This window comes from Seriola dumerili, unplaced genomic scaffold (genome assembly GCF_002260705.1).
Source record: "Seriola dumerili isolate Sdu_G_001 unplaced genomic scaffold, Sdu_1.0 BDQW01001299.1, whole genome shotgun sequence".
In the NCBI taxonomy this organism is placed as follows: domain Eukaryota; kingdom Metazoa; phylum Chordata; class Actinopteri; order Carangiformes; family Carangidae; genus Seriola; species Seriola dumerili.
The window spans coordinates 1,620,545-1,637,130 of NW_019175554.1; the positions used below are offsets into that span (position 1 = coordinate 1,620,545).

General features: G+C 39.1%; 1 protein-coding gene across 1 annotated transcript in view; it reads right to left on the reverse strand.

Moving 5' to 3' along the window:
- Nucleotides 1-16,586, reverse strand: part of LOC111238404 (glypican-6-like) — a 127,694-nt gene that overhangs the window by 89,670 nt on the left and 21,438 nt on the right. Inside the window, exon 2 of the mRNA XM_022767883.1 lies at nt 8,843-9,001. Coding sequence (XP_022623604.1) covers nt 8,843-9,001 — 159 coding nt within the window. The remainder of the gene's footprint in view (nt 1-8,842; nt 9,002-16,586) is intronic.

Sequence of the window (16,586 nt, forward strand, 5' to 3'; positions counted from 1 at the left end):
ATACACATATCCTGCAACATATCCACACACTTGAGGAAGTAGTAGCCTTGTCCACAATTGAATTGTAAATTCTTCACCTGCTGCAGTTACACAAAACAGAACAAGCCAACCACAATGTGTTCATTTGAGATATACATGTACTGGCAACAAGACTGTGGATCTCTGCATCCATAAAATCACACATACATTATGCCCCACAATGGCACATAATCAAATCACTTTCCTATTGTTTTTATAAAAAAAAACAAAAACATGCTCATGTAGATGGTCTACTGTAAACAGAGAGATTCTCTGACCAATCTCATAATCTGGTTTTAAAACCCACATATCCATCGCAAGGAACAACTGTACAGAATAAACAGCAAAACTCATAACTAATTTAATAGACTGATGATACACCAGCAGAATAGATAAGTAGACAATGCAGCAAAAACAGTATTTCAAGCTGAGAAAAAATGGGGTTTAATCATCAATGCAAGAACAATCACTGCCTCTCCTTCTAGCACTCCTGATGTCAAATCCCTCCTGCTGCAATTTGTACGTAAGGTATGACATGCCAATTACTCACTGTCACATCTCAAGTGAATGCTAAACTAAAAATTATGCCGACCTCACGGTCACCACATTCAGTCAATTTTAAATGATGCATGGAAATCAAAAGGAGACGGAACAGTGGGGATCTATGAGGGAAGCATATCAGCACCTTCGCAGGAGGGGGGTAACATTTTTCATCTGTCTCGATCGGCGGCTCGATCTCAGCTGTAGCCTCAGCAAACTCAATATCCTGAGAGTAGGATTTTTTTTGTAAGTGAGTTTTCACAGTGTATGTGTTTCAATATCTGACACAAAGTTTAAATTTAATAAATATATTTGAAAAGAAGAATCACATTGCACCTGGCCCATAGATTTCCTCCTCATTTTTGCTACAGCGACTTGTGGAAAGGTATGCCTCTTATAGCCTCTCCTTGAAGCTCACCAGTGGGACAGAGTTAACAGTGTCCAGGCCATACAAAGCCATCCATCCTGAAGTACAAAAGTGACACCGGGACTGCAGCCTGTGCCAGATGATGGAGACTGCCACCAACTCTCAGCGAAAGCACTGCTGGACAGACCCCATTTCCTCAGTCCTCGGAGAATTGCAGTCTTCCTGACATTCACTTAGGATAACCCAGGGACACCAAAACAGAGGTTATTTATTTATGAACACTTCCAGGAACTGCATGTCCACATGGTTTTAAGTTTCATTAGAAATGGACATGCAACTGTCACAGAGGTTTCAGCTTCATCACTGGACTGTAGGGGCTAAATCAATGCGTGCCCCGTCCTCCCAGTGTCCTGCCCTGTCTGTGATTTACCGTCATCTCCTGTGTAATGAAGGACTTGTACCATCAGATGGTTACCAAGTCCTGTGGCGTCCTTTGTGTCCCGAACATTTGTTTTGTGCTCTGTGTGATGTGTCCTGTGCTAGGAGGTGTACGGTTCAGTGTCACAGTGTCAGTGTTATAGTCTCTTCCATTTTTTCCCCATTAAAAGTTTTTTTTCCCCCTCCCACGAGTCCGGGGTTAAAGGATAGTGAGTGTAGTATGTTTTTTATATAAAGTCCCTTGAAGAACAAATAAAACTGATGTGACTTGATCTGACATGTACTGTATGTTTTCAGGAAAACATTTTAGCGCAGTCTGTGGGGTTAGCTTTTATGTAGAATAATATTTGCAATTCGATGTGACAAAACTTTGCCACTGAACAGTTTAACAGTAACCTGTGGAGTTTTTGATCTCTAGAAGCACTGTTGAGCCGTACTTCTGAGCGGGCCCCCTCGCAGTTGATGTGTTACACATTTCTGCCAAGGGTGTCACTCAAAGGTAGGAAAGAAGAATACTGCTCTCTAGTAACACGGATCTAAACAATGCATGATTCAAAAGTTTTCAGAAAATTCTAATTTTCTCGTGCACATCCCCAGATGATAAAGATTTTTCACCGTGGACAGTCCGTGTACTTGCCATGAGAGTGTATTGAGGTTCCCCAAAAGAGAAACTCGATTCATTTTTAATGAACTTGGTTTTCCCTTTACAGTGGAATCATCATGATCCTCATTAGAAACTTTACATCTCATAGCTCTGTTACTATATTAACTGGACAAGATTAATAAACACGGTGAACACAAGGACTATTATCTTATACAAATAGATTTTCTACATTGTTGTTTAATAAGTTCCAGGCCCCCACAGCACCCAAAGAATCATCAACAACCACCTGTAATTTAGCAAGTTTACCTCAGCCAAATCAGTGTCTAGCTGACCATAGCAGCCCAACTTTCAACCAGTGTGTAATGTCTAAATGAGGCCAAAACTCATCAGAATCATGCACTGTGTATCAAGTGTAACCTCCTTATTCAATTTATTCATAGTATAAATTAATAATGCTGGCTATTATATTATGCACAAAGGATAATGGGAATTCTAAGTCAGTCCACAAACTCAAGCACTCCGTCTGCAACAGTAGAGCTTATGCATGGCGTAATTAAATGTGTTAAAGCTATCATTCAAGTTTGCAGAAGCAAAACAGACATAATTTGTTACACTGAGGATATTAAGAACGATCTATACAATTTTAAGCAAACAAATCGTTTACTTTCTGAAAAGGAATATAATGCAAAAGTGGTTATTATGATTCTAGTACATAACTTCAGAGCTGAACTGGGGCAAGTATAGTATAATGAGGACCTTTGAGATCCTGTTTTGATGTAACCATTTGATGTCAGCTATGAATTGTGGGCATTTTTCAAAATTTTACTTTGTAAGTACTTCAGTGAATGTCAAACATGAATAATAAATGTAAAGACTCTGAGTTTATGATGTTTGGGGAACTTAGTAGATTACCAGAGGTTTTATACATCCATATATAAGAACAGAAATGGCTTTGGAGGCACTGACTTTTAATTCAGTATTTTTGAAGTCAGAACTATTTACTATGTTGTGTTTATTCCCTGTCACCCAGTTGACTTTGATGAACCTCAGTAAGAAAACTGCCTTGGTGGTAACATCCAGCATTTAATAAATGTAGATTACAAAAGCCACATTTCTTAAAGAAAATACAAAAGCACCGAGGTGATAACATCGTCGTCTCAATCTTTGAAGCGCAGTGAACGATTTTCTTTGGGAGGGGTGCACAAAGAGATGCTATATGAAGGAGAAAAGAAACAATCAATCATTGTGTAGAGTGGCTTTTTGTAACCAAACCTCCACACTTGCAGCATAAAGGTAAATAAGCAAAACGTATTTCCCTGGTCAGTCTGAGAAAAAAGCAATTAATCAGTTGAATCAGTTGAAGTTATTCGTCTTGTTTGACGGCTATGGAAGCTGTAATATTTGTTTGCATGCAGCTGTTTATTAAGTCTGCCGTAAAAAAAAAAAATAGTTACGAGTCTGTCCCTGTAAAAAAAAATGAGCCTATAGGTCGTTTGTGCCAGCAGCTCGCCACAACCGATAGTTATGTTTTATTTAGGCAACATCTAGTTGGCTTTAGTAATTATAACGAGAGCAAAGGAGGCAGTCAGGTGACGTAGTACGAGCAGCAACAAAGTTTGCGTTAGGAAGAAGTTGGAGTGGGTGGTTGATTCAAGAAAACTTCAACAATTATTGTAACAATCACGACGAAGGTCTGGTATGCCTGCCAACGTATCAGAGGGTGGGGAAAAAACAATATGATCGTTCAAGTTGCAGGACTTGTTGCAGTTTACAGTTACATTTTTAAGGCATTTTGAATATAATGGTTTTATTTCATGAATGCACCTGTAATTATGAGTTTTCATCTCTTCCAAATGCCCAATTTAAAGTGTTTCTACACCTAATAATTGGAAGCTTGACTCCATTATTTGACTATAATAAATAACAATTTACATTAATGCTTATTTGAAGGGCTTAGCTTAAGGTAAATATGGTACTATTGCCTTCACCCAATGTAATCCAATCAGCAGTGCTCACAAAGCTGAAGCTGCAAGGGTTGGTTAATTGCATATGAAAGATCAAAAGCATTTGATGATTCACCAACTACATAAAACATAAAAAAGGATGGCTACAATTATTCTGTTGTTTGCTTTATGAGGAGAAAATGTGTTCAAATTGAAGGAATATTATTGTCCATTAGTCCAGCATGCATTACTGTTGAGATAATAAGTTACAACATGTTGGTTCACGGACCCTCATCGCTCCCTCTGTTGTTTCTAATGGGGTCGATGGTGAAGTGCACTGTTGACTGTGACTCATCACTCTATGATTTTGCATCAAAGCTTTGTTTTTTTCCTCTTTCTGTTTAAAAGAGGCCACGGTATCATGCACAGGACCACTGCTGTGAGGAGTGAAATATTTTAGGTCCCATTTACTGCTTTTTTCATGCATAACAAAGGTGCTTGGTGCTTGTTCTTCAGATTCTTGACTTAGTGTTCTGTGGTGCACAACAAACTTTGATACACTAAACAATTAATCTAAAAACTATAAAGATGTAATTTAATAATGAGCCCTGGAAAAGCTGTGCCGGTTGTTCTGCTTGTCTCTGTCGGAGAGAGGAAAGATGGACTCTTTTATTTTCCTTTAAAACCTAATAAGACAAAATTTCCCATTTCTGAGGCACTTCACCTTGAAATAAAATGTTACGGATAAAGAATGAATCTGTGAAATGCTATAACTCGGGTAGTGTTTCTGCCCTGTGTGTTTGCCGGCTTACACAGCCCACAAGGAGCTTGCGAATTTGTAGAGACCACAGATTAGAGAGAATGGGGCGCTGTGTTCGAGTCAGCCTTGGTTTAAGTCGGGTGTGAATAAGGGATTGTTGAAGTGAATGAGGGGCGCTGCAGCTCTCAACGTTGAGCGGAGAAGCTCTGCTGGGGCAGGATCAAAGAACTCAGTCAACCAAGGCTGCTGCTCAATCCAGACTTTAGTCAACCAACCACACACACTAATCTCTTGCCGAGGTCTCGTGAGAGGACAGAGAGGCATCAAGCAAACAGAGGCTAATGAGCATCTACCATACAACAAGATCAAATGACAAACAGAAAGGATAATACTGGAGATATAGATGAGTCAAACTCCTCTCCAATTCTATTAACCTCTGAAACTCCCACAGACCTACTGCTAGTATTCAAAAACACTAACTATACTGCTGAATTGCACCAGTATAAATTATAAAATGCTGAACAAGACATTTCTTTAACGGAGGCCATTTGGAATTGAGATGCTTAACATAAAATACTATTAATATTAATAATACAATGGAATCATTTCAGTTCATTTAAAAATTAGTGCCACAATAACCAGATTCACCAGCACGAATCAACTGAATCTGTGTAAATCTTACGCACTGTCTTCAACATGGGTGAAATCTGACACAGATTCTTGCTATGGACCAACAGCAAACTGTCCTGACAGCTCTGACCTTTGTGGGAATGGGGAGCTGGAGAGTCCAAAACAAAAGAAGCTATCAGAGCTTGTAGTATATTAGCTTTGTTCCACCTATCACTTTTGTGGATGCAGCCCTGCTCTGCCAGAGAATACACGGCTCCACTAAAAAAGTTTGCAAACAGTCATGAGACAGCAGTCGAGAACACAAGTACATTTTTAGAGTTGCGTCTCAATTCGGTGTCAGGTTAGTGACTGACCTAGCAAGCCAGGGATCTTGGAGAGAATCGCCAACATCGTCTGTTGACTAGCGTGTTAGCCGTTAGTTTGCCAACTACAGTACTTTGCTGACTAGCTCCGTGAACGGTCCGTGGTACAGCATCAACAATTTCACAAGCTTTGTTTTTCCACTTGATCTAGTTTGGGCTCTGGAACGTTTTCTTTTCCCGTGACCACATCTGACGACGAATGGATATGGCAGCATCACAAATGGATCTGGAACACTTGCATTTTTAAAAAAATATTTCAAAGTAAGTGAACCATTGAATTCATGGGGGCAAGTGAGTGAGGGGTTTAATACCAGTGTTTGAGATTAAGGACACTGATTTACTTTCTTTTTTTCTTTTTTTTTTTCAGCAAATCGTGTCCAAAAAATGGTAATTCAACTAAAATTGTGACATTTTAAATCTATGATACAAAGAAAGCTCTTTGATTTCTGGTCTTGTATGACAGCCTCAGTGGTCACAAACCACTCTGTACAGTGGTTTCAGTCTCAAATCACTTGACTGAGCATGAGGCACCTTTTATCATGGTTCATCCGCTGCAATTAATCTTTAACAGATGTGATGCAACTCTCTCTCCCTCTCTATATTTAAGGACACTAATGCTTTCAGAAACTTAAAAAAAAACCAGTTGGGAGTGTAACCATACTGAGCCAATGAAAGGCAGAGAGTTGCAGTACTGCAAAGGTGGTTGTGAGTTTCTTTCTCCATACTGTGCATCAATTGGACTCGAATATGACCGGATTCCAAGTCTCTCTGGGAGAATGTAAGGCATACAGAGAGATGGAGGAAAAAGATGATTGGACGTTCAGAATACCCAAACCTTAATTCTTGTGTGCAACAGACATTTATGGCTTCAGGATTGCTCAATAATGCATCAAAACCCACAGGCCTCCAGGGGAAGTAGTCAGTAATCAAAAAGTAAGTTAAGGTTTTCATAATAGGGCCCTATAAATAACTGGGGACAGAAATGAGGGCATGTAAAATTGATGAGGGATGATTCAAACCCCACGAGGTGGAGGGAACTTAATGCAAGGAGAAGGAATGTGATGTTGAGTGGCTTGGCGATAAAGACATGTGTAGAAGATGGCATTGCACAAGTGATTTGTGTCACCAGTCTTACTATATAACTGTACTGATATATGGACATTGTTCTCGAGGCATCGTCTGTGAAATGGTTCTATTAATGTAGAAATTCACTCCAGCTTTTAAAGTATTTTACTGTGCATTTCAAACAATCCGGCAACGCTCGCGTAACCTATGGCTATCAATAAAAGTTTTATAAAAAAAAAAAGGGCATTGATGTTGTAATTACTGGTTCTTTCTACTCCCGCGACTTAGACACGTTTCTCAGAAAAGCTTTAAAACTTTGTGTTTCTTGAGCTTCTCGTACATCTGAAGGTCACGTCTTTGTTAATGTTATTTCATGGAATCAATGCCAGGATCTAAGGTTAATGAATTCCATATATTTTCATAAATTCTCCACTATCTGCAAACAAATATGTGAATTGCACATTAACAGAAATCAGACAATTTAAAACTAAACAATAATAGGTCTTATATGGAACATATGGAGCACTCATATAGAGGGTTTAATGCAGGGATTTCCAAATTGAGTATTTTTGGTCCTGATGCCAAAATCCTTTAATATTGAGTATCTGCTGGTACTGAGTCTGATCCAGTACTTATAATGACCTAAATGCTGGTTAACTTCATATATATATGTGTCAATTTTACAAATCTTATTTTTCATAAACTGCTTCATTTAAATACTGAACATCAATATTAAGTTTATAAGCTCGAAATTAATGATATGACTAGAATGAAAGTAACTAGAGAATGCGACTCATATAATTCACGTGACGTATCACTCAGTTGGAGTTGTGGGAACTACAGAAAGTAGTCCGAATTAATCATTTTTTGTATTATCGAAACAAAATGATATTATCTAAATTCAGCCTTTGAGACTATGTTTAAAATTATCCTGATAAACTAATCCCTTCAAATGAAACGATAACACTTGAATTCTATTCTAGTATAGTTCCAGGGACATGCAGCTATTGTCCTCAGTCCACTGCCAAACCCCACAGATGAATCATTTAGCACTCAGAAGAGAAAAATTTGAAAGAGTGTTCTTGATGATTTTTGGCCAGGTGAAACATCCATCTCGCTCATTCCAGCTATTTCCTGTTTAATGCTGCCACACGGTTTTCAGTTTGTATCACACTTGACATCACGTACGGAGGAAACGAAAGATGGATTTTAAACATGCCGTTTGCCAAGGACCATAGAAAACGCCCTTATTCAAGATTCATTAGTTCCTCTTTTTGTACTGAAGGACCTGCATTCCCTCTTCCACCTGCTCACAGATATTACTTATGCAGAACCACAGAAGCCCGAGCAAAAAAGGCTCAGAGATTTTTCAGTTACTGTACACAGGGTCACAGCTTCAATTCATTGATCTTTTTTTTTTTATTTTTAAAAAACATCTCCCACAGATTTGGTATTTACTGTCAAGTAGAACATTTTGTTGATCGAAACTAGACCCTTTGATGCCATCCATTGAAGCTGATGTGAACCTGACAAAACTTCTTGTTTACATATAAAATAGAATTTTAAATCAGGCAGCTGATCCACTACGAGGAGACAGACACAGGTGATACAGTGACAGTATAAGTGGCATGAAGACTCTGAAGCACCTTGATCTCATACTGTGCACCATGTGAGATCTCCTAACAGTGATGCAGTGCACTGACTTCAGTTTTACAGACTGTCAGATTCGCCAATAACATGTTTCACCACAAAGCCACATTAGCGCCGTCTTGCTCTGTCGATACATGAGTAAATTCACGGAGGACATGAAGCACAAAGCACCAGCAGACCAAACATTGTGCTTCAGTCAATCAGAAAAGCACAAAGTGTGTTCAGTGGGGAAGAGCGGAAATAATAGCTGCTCGGACTTTGTGGATGAAGAAGAATATTCAAAACCGATCTGCTCCTATCTTATTCATAAGAGTCGTAGTAATCATTAATCATGCCATCAGTAGTCTGTGTTTACAAGTGCTTATCTAGAGTGCATTCACTTGGTGGTGGCGTCCAGGATAGCAATTTATATCACACTCCCTGCATGTTAAACAGATAAAACAAATCCTTCCAACTCCAGCTTACCATCAAACTTTTTATGCCTCGAGACAAACGTCGTCCTCATATTGTGGCTGCTCTCCTCAACCAGGTTCTCGAACTCCAGTTTGCTCTGCTGGCTGAGTTTGTCCACCATCTCGGACGTGCAGCAGGTGTATCCCCGAGGACAGACACGCAGGTGCTCACCTGAGGGAGACAGAGACACAGAGCGCCGTTTTTACACACATCACTGCCACAGGATTCGGTTTTTCAAAAGGCTGAGCCGAGTCTTTGATCAAAAGACTCCTGTGATTTTGGGACTCCTCATCACTGAAGCTATCAAAGCGGGACAGACCGTAACAAATGGAGAAGGATAATATTTGTCAGTAACCTGCTATCCTGTGAAACAGAGAGCAGCTTTGATATGGCAGCACAAACAGTCAATGCAGGATTTTCTTTATATCACAGGCCAAACCACTGCAATATCGGAAACTGGGCTAATGTTGATCAGCATTACGCACATCAAATGGAAGGTAATGCATTCAGAATCAGTTTATAGAAAGTGCTAAGAATATACCAAGTAGCACAGAGCAGACAAAATTAGCATTGAAATGCATTCATTTTTAATTTTTTTTTTGGTGTTGGTGGTACAACAAGCTGTAAACCAAAGACTGACACACTATCACCTTATAAACAAATGTGTTAGCAAAGAAATGCTCATTTACTCATGGACCAGACATCATTGAACACATTTTGAGTCCTTGTTTCTCTCCACTTGATGAACAAAAGTCCAATTTTAGCTTTCCTTTTAGTTCTGATTTGGCCTCCAACAACTCCTGAGGGAATCATTTGGCTCTCGAGCAGCTCATTGACCTCTGCTTGCTAAAACCGTGGTCGCCCAAATCAAATTCAAGTCACTAACGCCTTGCCTACAGAGTGACCTCTGGGTCTACAACCCTCTAACTGAACTCCATCATACAGGCTTAGGCTCCTTCTCCCTGGGATGTCGTTTGCAATTGTTATCCCTGCACACAAGGCAATCCAGACTGTTTGCGTCTGTGGTTCCCTGATAGTGGAACGAGCTGCAAAATGCTACCAGAGCAGGGGCGTCCGTCTTTATCTTTCAAGAATCTCTTTAAGACTCATCTCTTCCAAGAGTACCTCCTCCCCTTACACCCCTAACACTGTAACATGCCTAACAAGCACTTACTATGCACTTTCGGTGCACTATTCTCCTTGCATTTTGCCTTATTGAATACATTTAGGTTACTTAATACTTACTTCAAGGTGTCCTACTGCACTACAGCTTTAGTGATGTCCCTCACTTGTAAGTCGCTTTGGATAAAAGCATCTGCCAAATGAGTAAATGTAAATGTAAATGCTCCACAATGTTCGCCTCCTCGTCGCTAATTGTGTCCATCTGCAGTTTGGTGCTGAGCGGGTAGTGTGTGGTGTATTCATCTGAGCTGTTTTGCTTTAAAACAACTGTCTGAAAACTATACAGACTACACCAAACACAGTGAACGACAGCAGTACAGCTGCGGGCCTGAACACCAAAACAATCAGCTCAATGATGCTAAAATGGCAGATAGAACTGAGGGGAACTGCAGAGTTGGGTTTTATTCCTTTTTGGCTTCATCGCTATGAGTGACTCTTTTCACATGACATTGTTAACAAAAAGAATAATGATTATTGCAGCTGGAATATTTGAATTTCAGAAACATTTTTGAGATCACAGCTCATGTGCTCTAGTACATTGTTGCTTGTATTTAGTTTTTAAAGATTTAGTTCAGTCAGAATTAAAAAAAAATGTTGTTGTTGCCTTATTGCGGATTGATTTCAAACTACAACTGCCAGCACAGTACGATTAAACAGCATCCTTCCTGGTTATTAAGAACAATCCATAGACCTCACCTTGCTTACTTCAATAGAATACTATTATAATCTCCACTAACCAGGAGTCTTTTGAAAAGGCAAGCTGCTGCTGATTTTGTAAATGCAATATTTTTGCACACTGCAACTAAATTCTGCAGTAGGGGCAGAAAGACCTGTGGTGGAGACCTCAAACCCTCACCACATAAAACCAACGTTTTCATGACCAGGTACCAGCAAGGATGAGTGGGGAAATGTTCATTATTCAGAGAAATAGTCGCTTTAAGAAAGTAAAAAACGATCGATAAGAGTTCATCATGATAATGTGATGCCTTACAGAGCCTTGGACTCTTGACTCTTTGTACTTGATGTGGTGTTGAAGCCTCTATTCAAAGAGCGTTTAAAGTATAAAAAAAAAAGGAATGTGAAATGTTTCTGGTGAATAAGTGTTTGGATTTGGAGCCGTGATTGATTCAAGGTGAGCGATTTAGGAGAATTGAATCAGTTGGACCTGTATCTGTATCATTGATAAACAGAAGTATTGGATCCGCAGAAGAGTATTAAATAATTTCACAAATTTCATTGAGTTAAGAATTATTTAGAAACTAAGAAAAAGAGAAACTGTCCTTGTTTGGCTAAAGCCTTGATTTTAAAGGGAGGGGTTACTCTCTGTAGATTATTCTCTGTATAGAAAGAGTGTAAGTGTGTAACAGGCATGGATTACATAAAGGAAGTAGGAAAAAAAAGATTCTGAAGTCTGATGAAATGAAAAAAGTTAACTCTACCATCACAATGTGCTGTGCTATCTGACAGAAACCAGGCTTAGCCCATCAAGCATTTAACACTATCTCTATCCCAGAGCATGGTGATGGCCGCGTCACCAGGCAGGTGTACAGGGACTGAGAGACATGAGATTAGAGGCAACGCTGATTTGAGCCAGATACATACAGATTCCTGAAGTAAAACCCTGTGCAGAGTGCTGATGGTTGAGACAACTACACGTCCAAACAGCTTTAGGACAACACTGAAAAAGTCCATGAGTGACTTTTAAATCAAAGGGAGAATCTGATTTGTGACACACACGGTGTAACCGCACAGACAATACAACACGACTCAACCAAGCTTGACTAAATCTGAAAGGATGCATGTGACAAAAGGCTTAAAATCACCAAAGTACACAAAAAGTCTGAAATCACTCCCAAAGCTGCTTTGACTAAATACTGTTGATCGAAAACTTTGATCCATTCTGAGTGTTGTAAAGGATCTTGTGTTGTAAAAAAAAATAATAAATATTAGATCAATTATCAGATAAATTACAATAACATATCAAAATATAAAAAAGTTTTAAAGTATTTCTTTTCATGTAGAATTATTTGCTGATTCTAAAACGTTAATGTCAGATGGTATTTGACTAAATGCATCAGAAATTGCAACATCAACTGACTTTTAGAAAAAAAAATGAAAGTGAGTGAGCTGCATAAATGATTCAGAAGTCAGAAAACCCTGTGGCCTGAATTTGCCCATTTCCAAACTAACGTGACATGTTTTCCCTCTAGTGACAAGATTTAAATTTCTTTCTGTAATTTCTTTCCATTACGGGGCCCATTTTGTTGTTATTTCTGAGAAAAAGCACTTTATTGTAAAGTTGTATCTAAGAGCTCAGCAGCAGGAGCTTATGAGAAGGACTTGAGGGCTTCATCATGGATTACATGTCAGTGAGAAGATGAGTAAACAAAAAAAAAAAAAGAGAAAGAAAAAAGACTGAGACTGTGGCTGTAAAAACATTGAAAGTACGCTGCTCATAATTGTGTACTAACTGTTAGTCTTCCTGGGCAGTAAGATCTGCCAAACCAGCAAAGTTGTGGCCTAAGACGGCAGTAGTTGTGCAAATTCTTTGGGAAATAATTACTAGTCTTTGATTCATTACCGATCTGTACAAATAGAGCAATATCTGAGGAGCCACATTTTTGCATGCATGCTGTATTATATCTCATCTGAGAGGATCACACATCATTATCAGAGGTTTAAAGAACAAAAAGTCTAGCCGGCAGTTGCCTTAAAGATTCGAGTTTTGTGAAGTTTTTTTTCTTCCAGTTCTACCTATTAACATTTGAGAAAAGGGAAAGACGGAATGACTGTCACTGTACCAGTGGGTGGGGGGGTGTTGGCGCAGAATGGCCTCAGATTGTGGGACTTTTTCTGATGGTTTCTATACTGCACAATGCAGGCACTGGCACGCACACTGGTGCTCTGCATACATATACAGTAAGCTATAGAGATGAAGGAGCTGTGCGTGGATAATGAAACAAAGAGGATATGCAGTATGTACGTGCTGGCACTCTCAAATGTGCTTAATCCTTAATCAGTCCTTAGAGAGGCACCAAGCTACAATAATGAGGTGCACCATCAACGGTTCAACACAAGCCCATTGTCTCCAGAGTAATGCACGAGCCTCCTGGCCACAGAGACCAAACTCTCTGAAACAACAAAATAAGCTGAAATGCAGCCGTTGATTTCTATTTGGTGATTCTTTAAGGATCTTTTGTTTCGCTACCAAGCAACGATGTTGACATCTTTTAGCAATGCATCATTCCTCAACTGTCACACATTATTTCTGCTGTGTGAAGACATAGCCCTGTGTGAAAATCTTTACTCCAAGCTGTGATCAGTTCAACACATGCCTGTAGAGAAAACTGCATGCAGCATAGAGGGTTTGAGGTTAGTGTAGCATATTGAAACAATTTCATTTATTTATTTTGTCATCATTAAATTTTCTTTGCAGAAATCACTGCTGTTTATTTTTTCCTGCCAATATTCCTGTCACTTTGTGTTATATCAGTTTTGCTTTCATGTGAGCTCCCATTCACTGACATACAAGCATCATTAAAGTATCAGTCACATTTTGATTCTGGAGGAAGATGTTAACATTGATTTTTAATGCTAATACTGTAATGCTACTCGCATGCATCAGCTGTTTGGGAAATATCAAAGAAAACACTTCATCTCAGCCTTGTGGACCATGTTTCCCCGGGATCTGAACGTGTAGCATTTGAAACAATACCGAGGTGAGACTGTGGCACAAGGGTAAATGGTTTATTGTCATAATGATGGATAACTTAAGAATAATGACATTTTCTCGCTGCATTAGGGAGCCCTGCAACTCTGAAGTAAGTCAATTTCAAGTTGAAGTTTCCATCGATGCAATAAGTCGACTTAACTTGTCAAAGTAGGTGGAATATCACTGTAGGCCACCAAAGGTTGGCACAAAAAAAAATATATATATATATATATATATGAAAAAAGGCAAACTGTCCTTAAGAGTGAACAACAGCTGAAAAGAAACCCTGGTGCTTTTAGCTTTTACAGCTTGTGCACCACTTTATCCATCTATCAGTCCTGTTTTTCTTTTTCTTCTCTCTTTTATTAACACATAATTTGACATATCCATCCACTTTCACAATTCGAAAATTGTGAAACTGCTGTTCCATAAACCGACATAAAATAAAAACTCTGTGCGCAGCCAGTAACTCTGGGAGCTGCATGTTTATGATGTTGTGACTTTGTCCCAAATTATTCCCTCTTTCCTTTTCCTCACTTGTCTATTTTTCGGGCTGCTTTCCATAATATAGATAGATATCAAAATAAACAGCGGGGATATTAATAGCAGCATTGCCAAAATAATACAGGACAAAACTATTTGAGATATTTACACAAAACTTTCCCCCACATTTTCCTGCTGTGTTTACACATCGCGAGCTCAGTCTCAAAAGAACAAAACAAACATAAATGCCTACCACTAAAGTGAACTTAGGGACTAATTGTCCCCAAATCTAGATGGGATTTTGGCTCACTAGACCATATCTGTCCTGTTCTAGTTGGTTGCTTTATACCCAAGATGGAATTTGAAACCAAGCTGTCAATACACTGCACGCTTGCGAGATCACAGTTGTGCTCAGACTCTGTCAGGCTGACATCAGCTTGTAAGACTCAATACCAACAGTGCCAACAAAAATGGAGATACACGACAGAAAGCCACAGATGTCTGTTTAGGCAGAAAGCCTGTTACTATAAAAAAAATACATTTACAGATGAATTAAACAAATCAAACGTGAGCGCAGTCATGATTGGTCAACAGCATAAAAAAATTGAGATCTTTTAAACAATAACAATGTTTGAAAATGAAATAAATAGACCCAAGTTCAACAAGATCCATTCCGCACCTTTCTCAAAGAGGTTTGATATATGTGATTTTATATGGCACAGGTCCATTTTATAGCTTCTAGACTGGGCACTTATTCAAAACAGAAAAAATAAAAAAATACGTGAAGGATTTACACTAAAACACTTTCCCTCCCATTATGACAACTATAATATAAGAACATTATGTTTATTTATAATGATTCAATTTGGAATCAGTCAACTCCAAACAACTCATCTGAACAAGCCTGACTGTGTGCTTACATAAACAGGAGGCTCAGTGATGAATTTTTAGAAAGCAGAGCTGTAAGCAAGTGGAGCACTGAGGGAAAAAAAAAACAGGACTGTTTTTGTCGCTCACATTACCGATGGCTGCAGGTGAAGAGGGGCAAGTGGGAAGTTGGGAACAGTCCCAGAGCATGTCCATGGCATCTGTTAAAATGGCTTGCCAAATCAGTGCTGCAACCAAATCTTTCACTGCTGACGAAACTTTTGCACATTTATTAAAAAACCCTAAAAGCCGGTCTACACGTTTGAGCTTTACCTATTTTAGTTATATGTGTTCTGTCTGTCAGCTTTAACAACAAGTAAGGGACAAAAGGGGGAGTGTAAAATTTGATTCAACTGAGTGCTCAGCACAGAAGCACATACTGTATGCAGGCCTGGGGTGACAACACTGACAGAAGCACTAATATACTAAAAAAGACACACATGTCACATCAGGTTTCTCATCCAGAGAGAAGCCTGCTTCCATTTAGATGTAAAGCAACATAGCTGTATCTTAAGCTTTGGGTCTGGCACATCCACCCACATTTATGATTCATTACACTCTTATCCTGATCACAAATTCACAGATCAGCACACACAAAGACAGACGAGCATACACACATGCATAATACATAATTTACTCATAGGTTTATCTATGACTTATGGGCAAAAACAGTTATGCAATCGCTGTTAAAGACAAAAAAATAAGGTCTTTACTCATGTTTGACCCGGTCTAGTTTGTTTATGTATCACTGTGTCCTTGCAGCTGCCTCAAGCACAGATGTCAGAAGGGGCTGGTGCGCATCTTTCAGAACGAGCTGATCAGAGATTTAAATGTATGTAATTACAGAACGCAAGATAATTAAGGACAAATGCTAATTTTCTTTGGGGATTTTACACTGAAATGTTCTGGCATAAGCTCAAATGTTCCTAATCAAAAAGAAGCGAGGCATGAGAAATATTGTTGGGCTTACAAATGCAATCACATATTACTTGTTTTGTTCAGTTTCTTTTGGTGCGCAGATGTGTCTGGCTCCTCTGGATCACTATCTTCATGAGCTGCAACACACGACTGAAAAGCGTAGCATCGTGATGAGATGAAATTGCTGAGTACAGTTTCAGCTCACTATAGGCCCGTGCTTGAAGCTGATCAATGGCTGGAGAAAAGTCGGTGAGACAATGCTCGTACACACGCTTATCATCCACACAGACGCCGCCCCTTTCAGAGAATTCAAAGCTCGCCAACCCATTATAAATATTCCTTTAAGATTATTATGCATGTTTGGTATGTTTAACCAACCACACATTCTGGTCTTCTAAATAACAAAGTCAGGCATATATAGGTCATTTGGAGGAAGTGGATGAACCGGGAGGTATGATCACGCAGGGATTAAAGAAGAACTAACATCATATGGTATGCTTCATTCCACAGATGCCTCGTATTTGGCCTCACTTC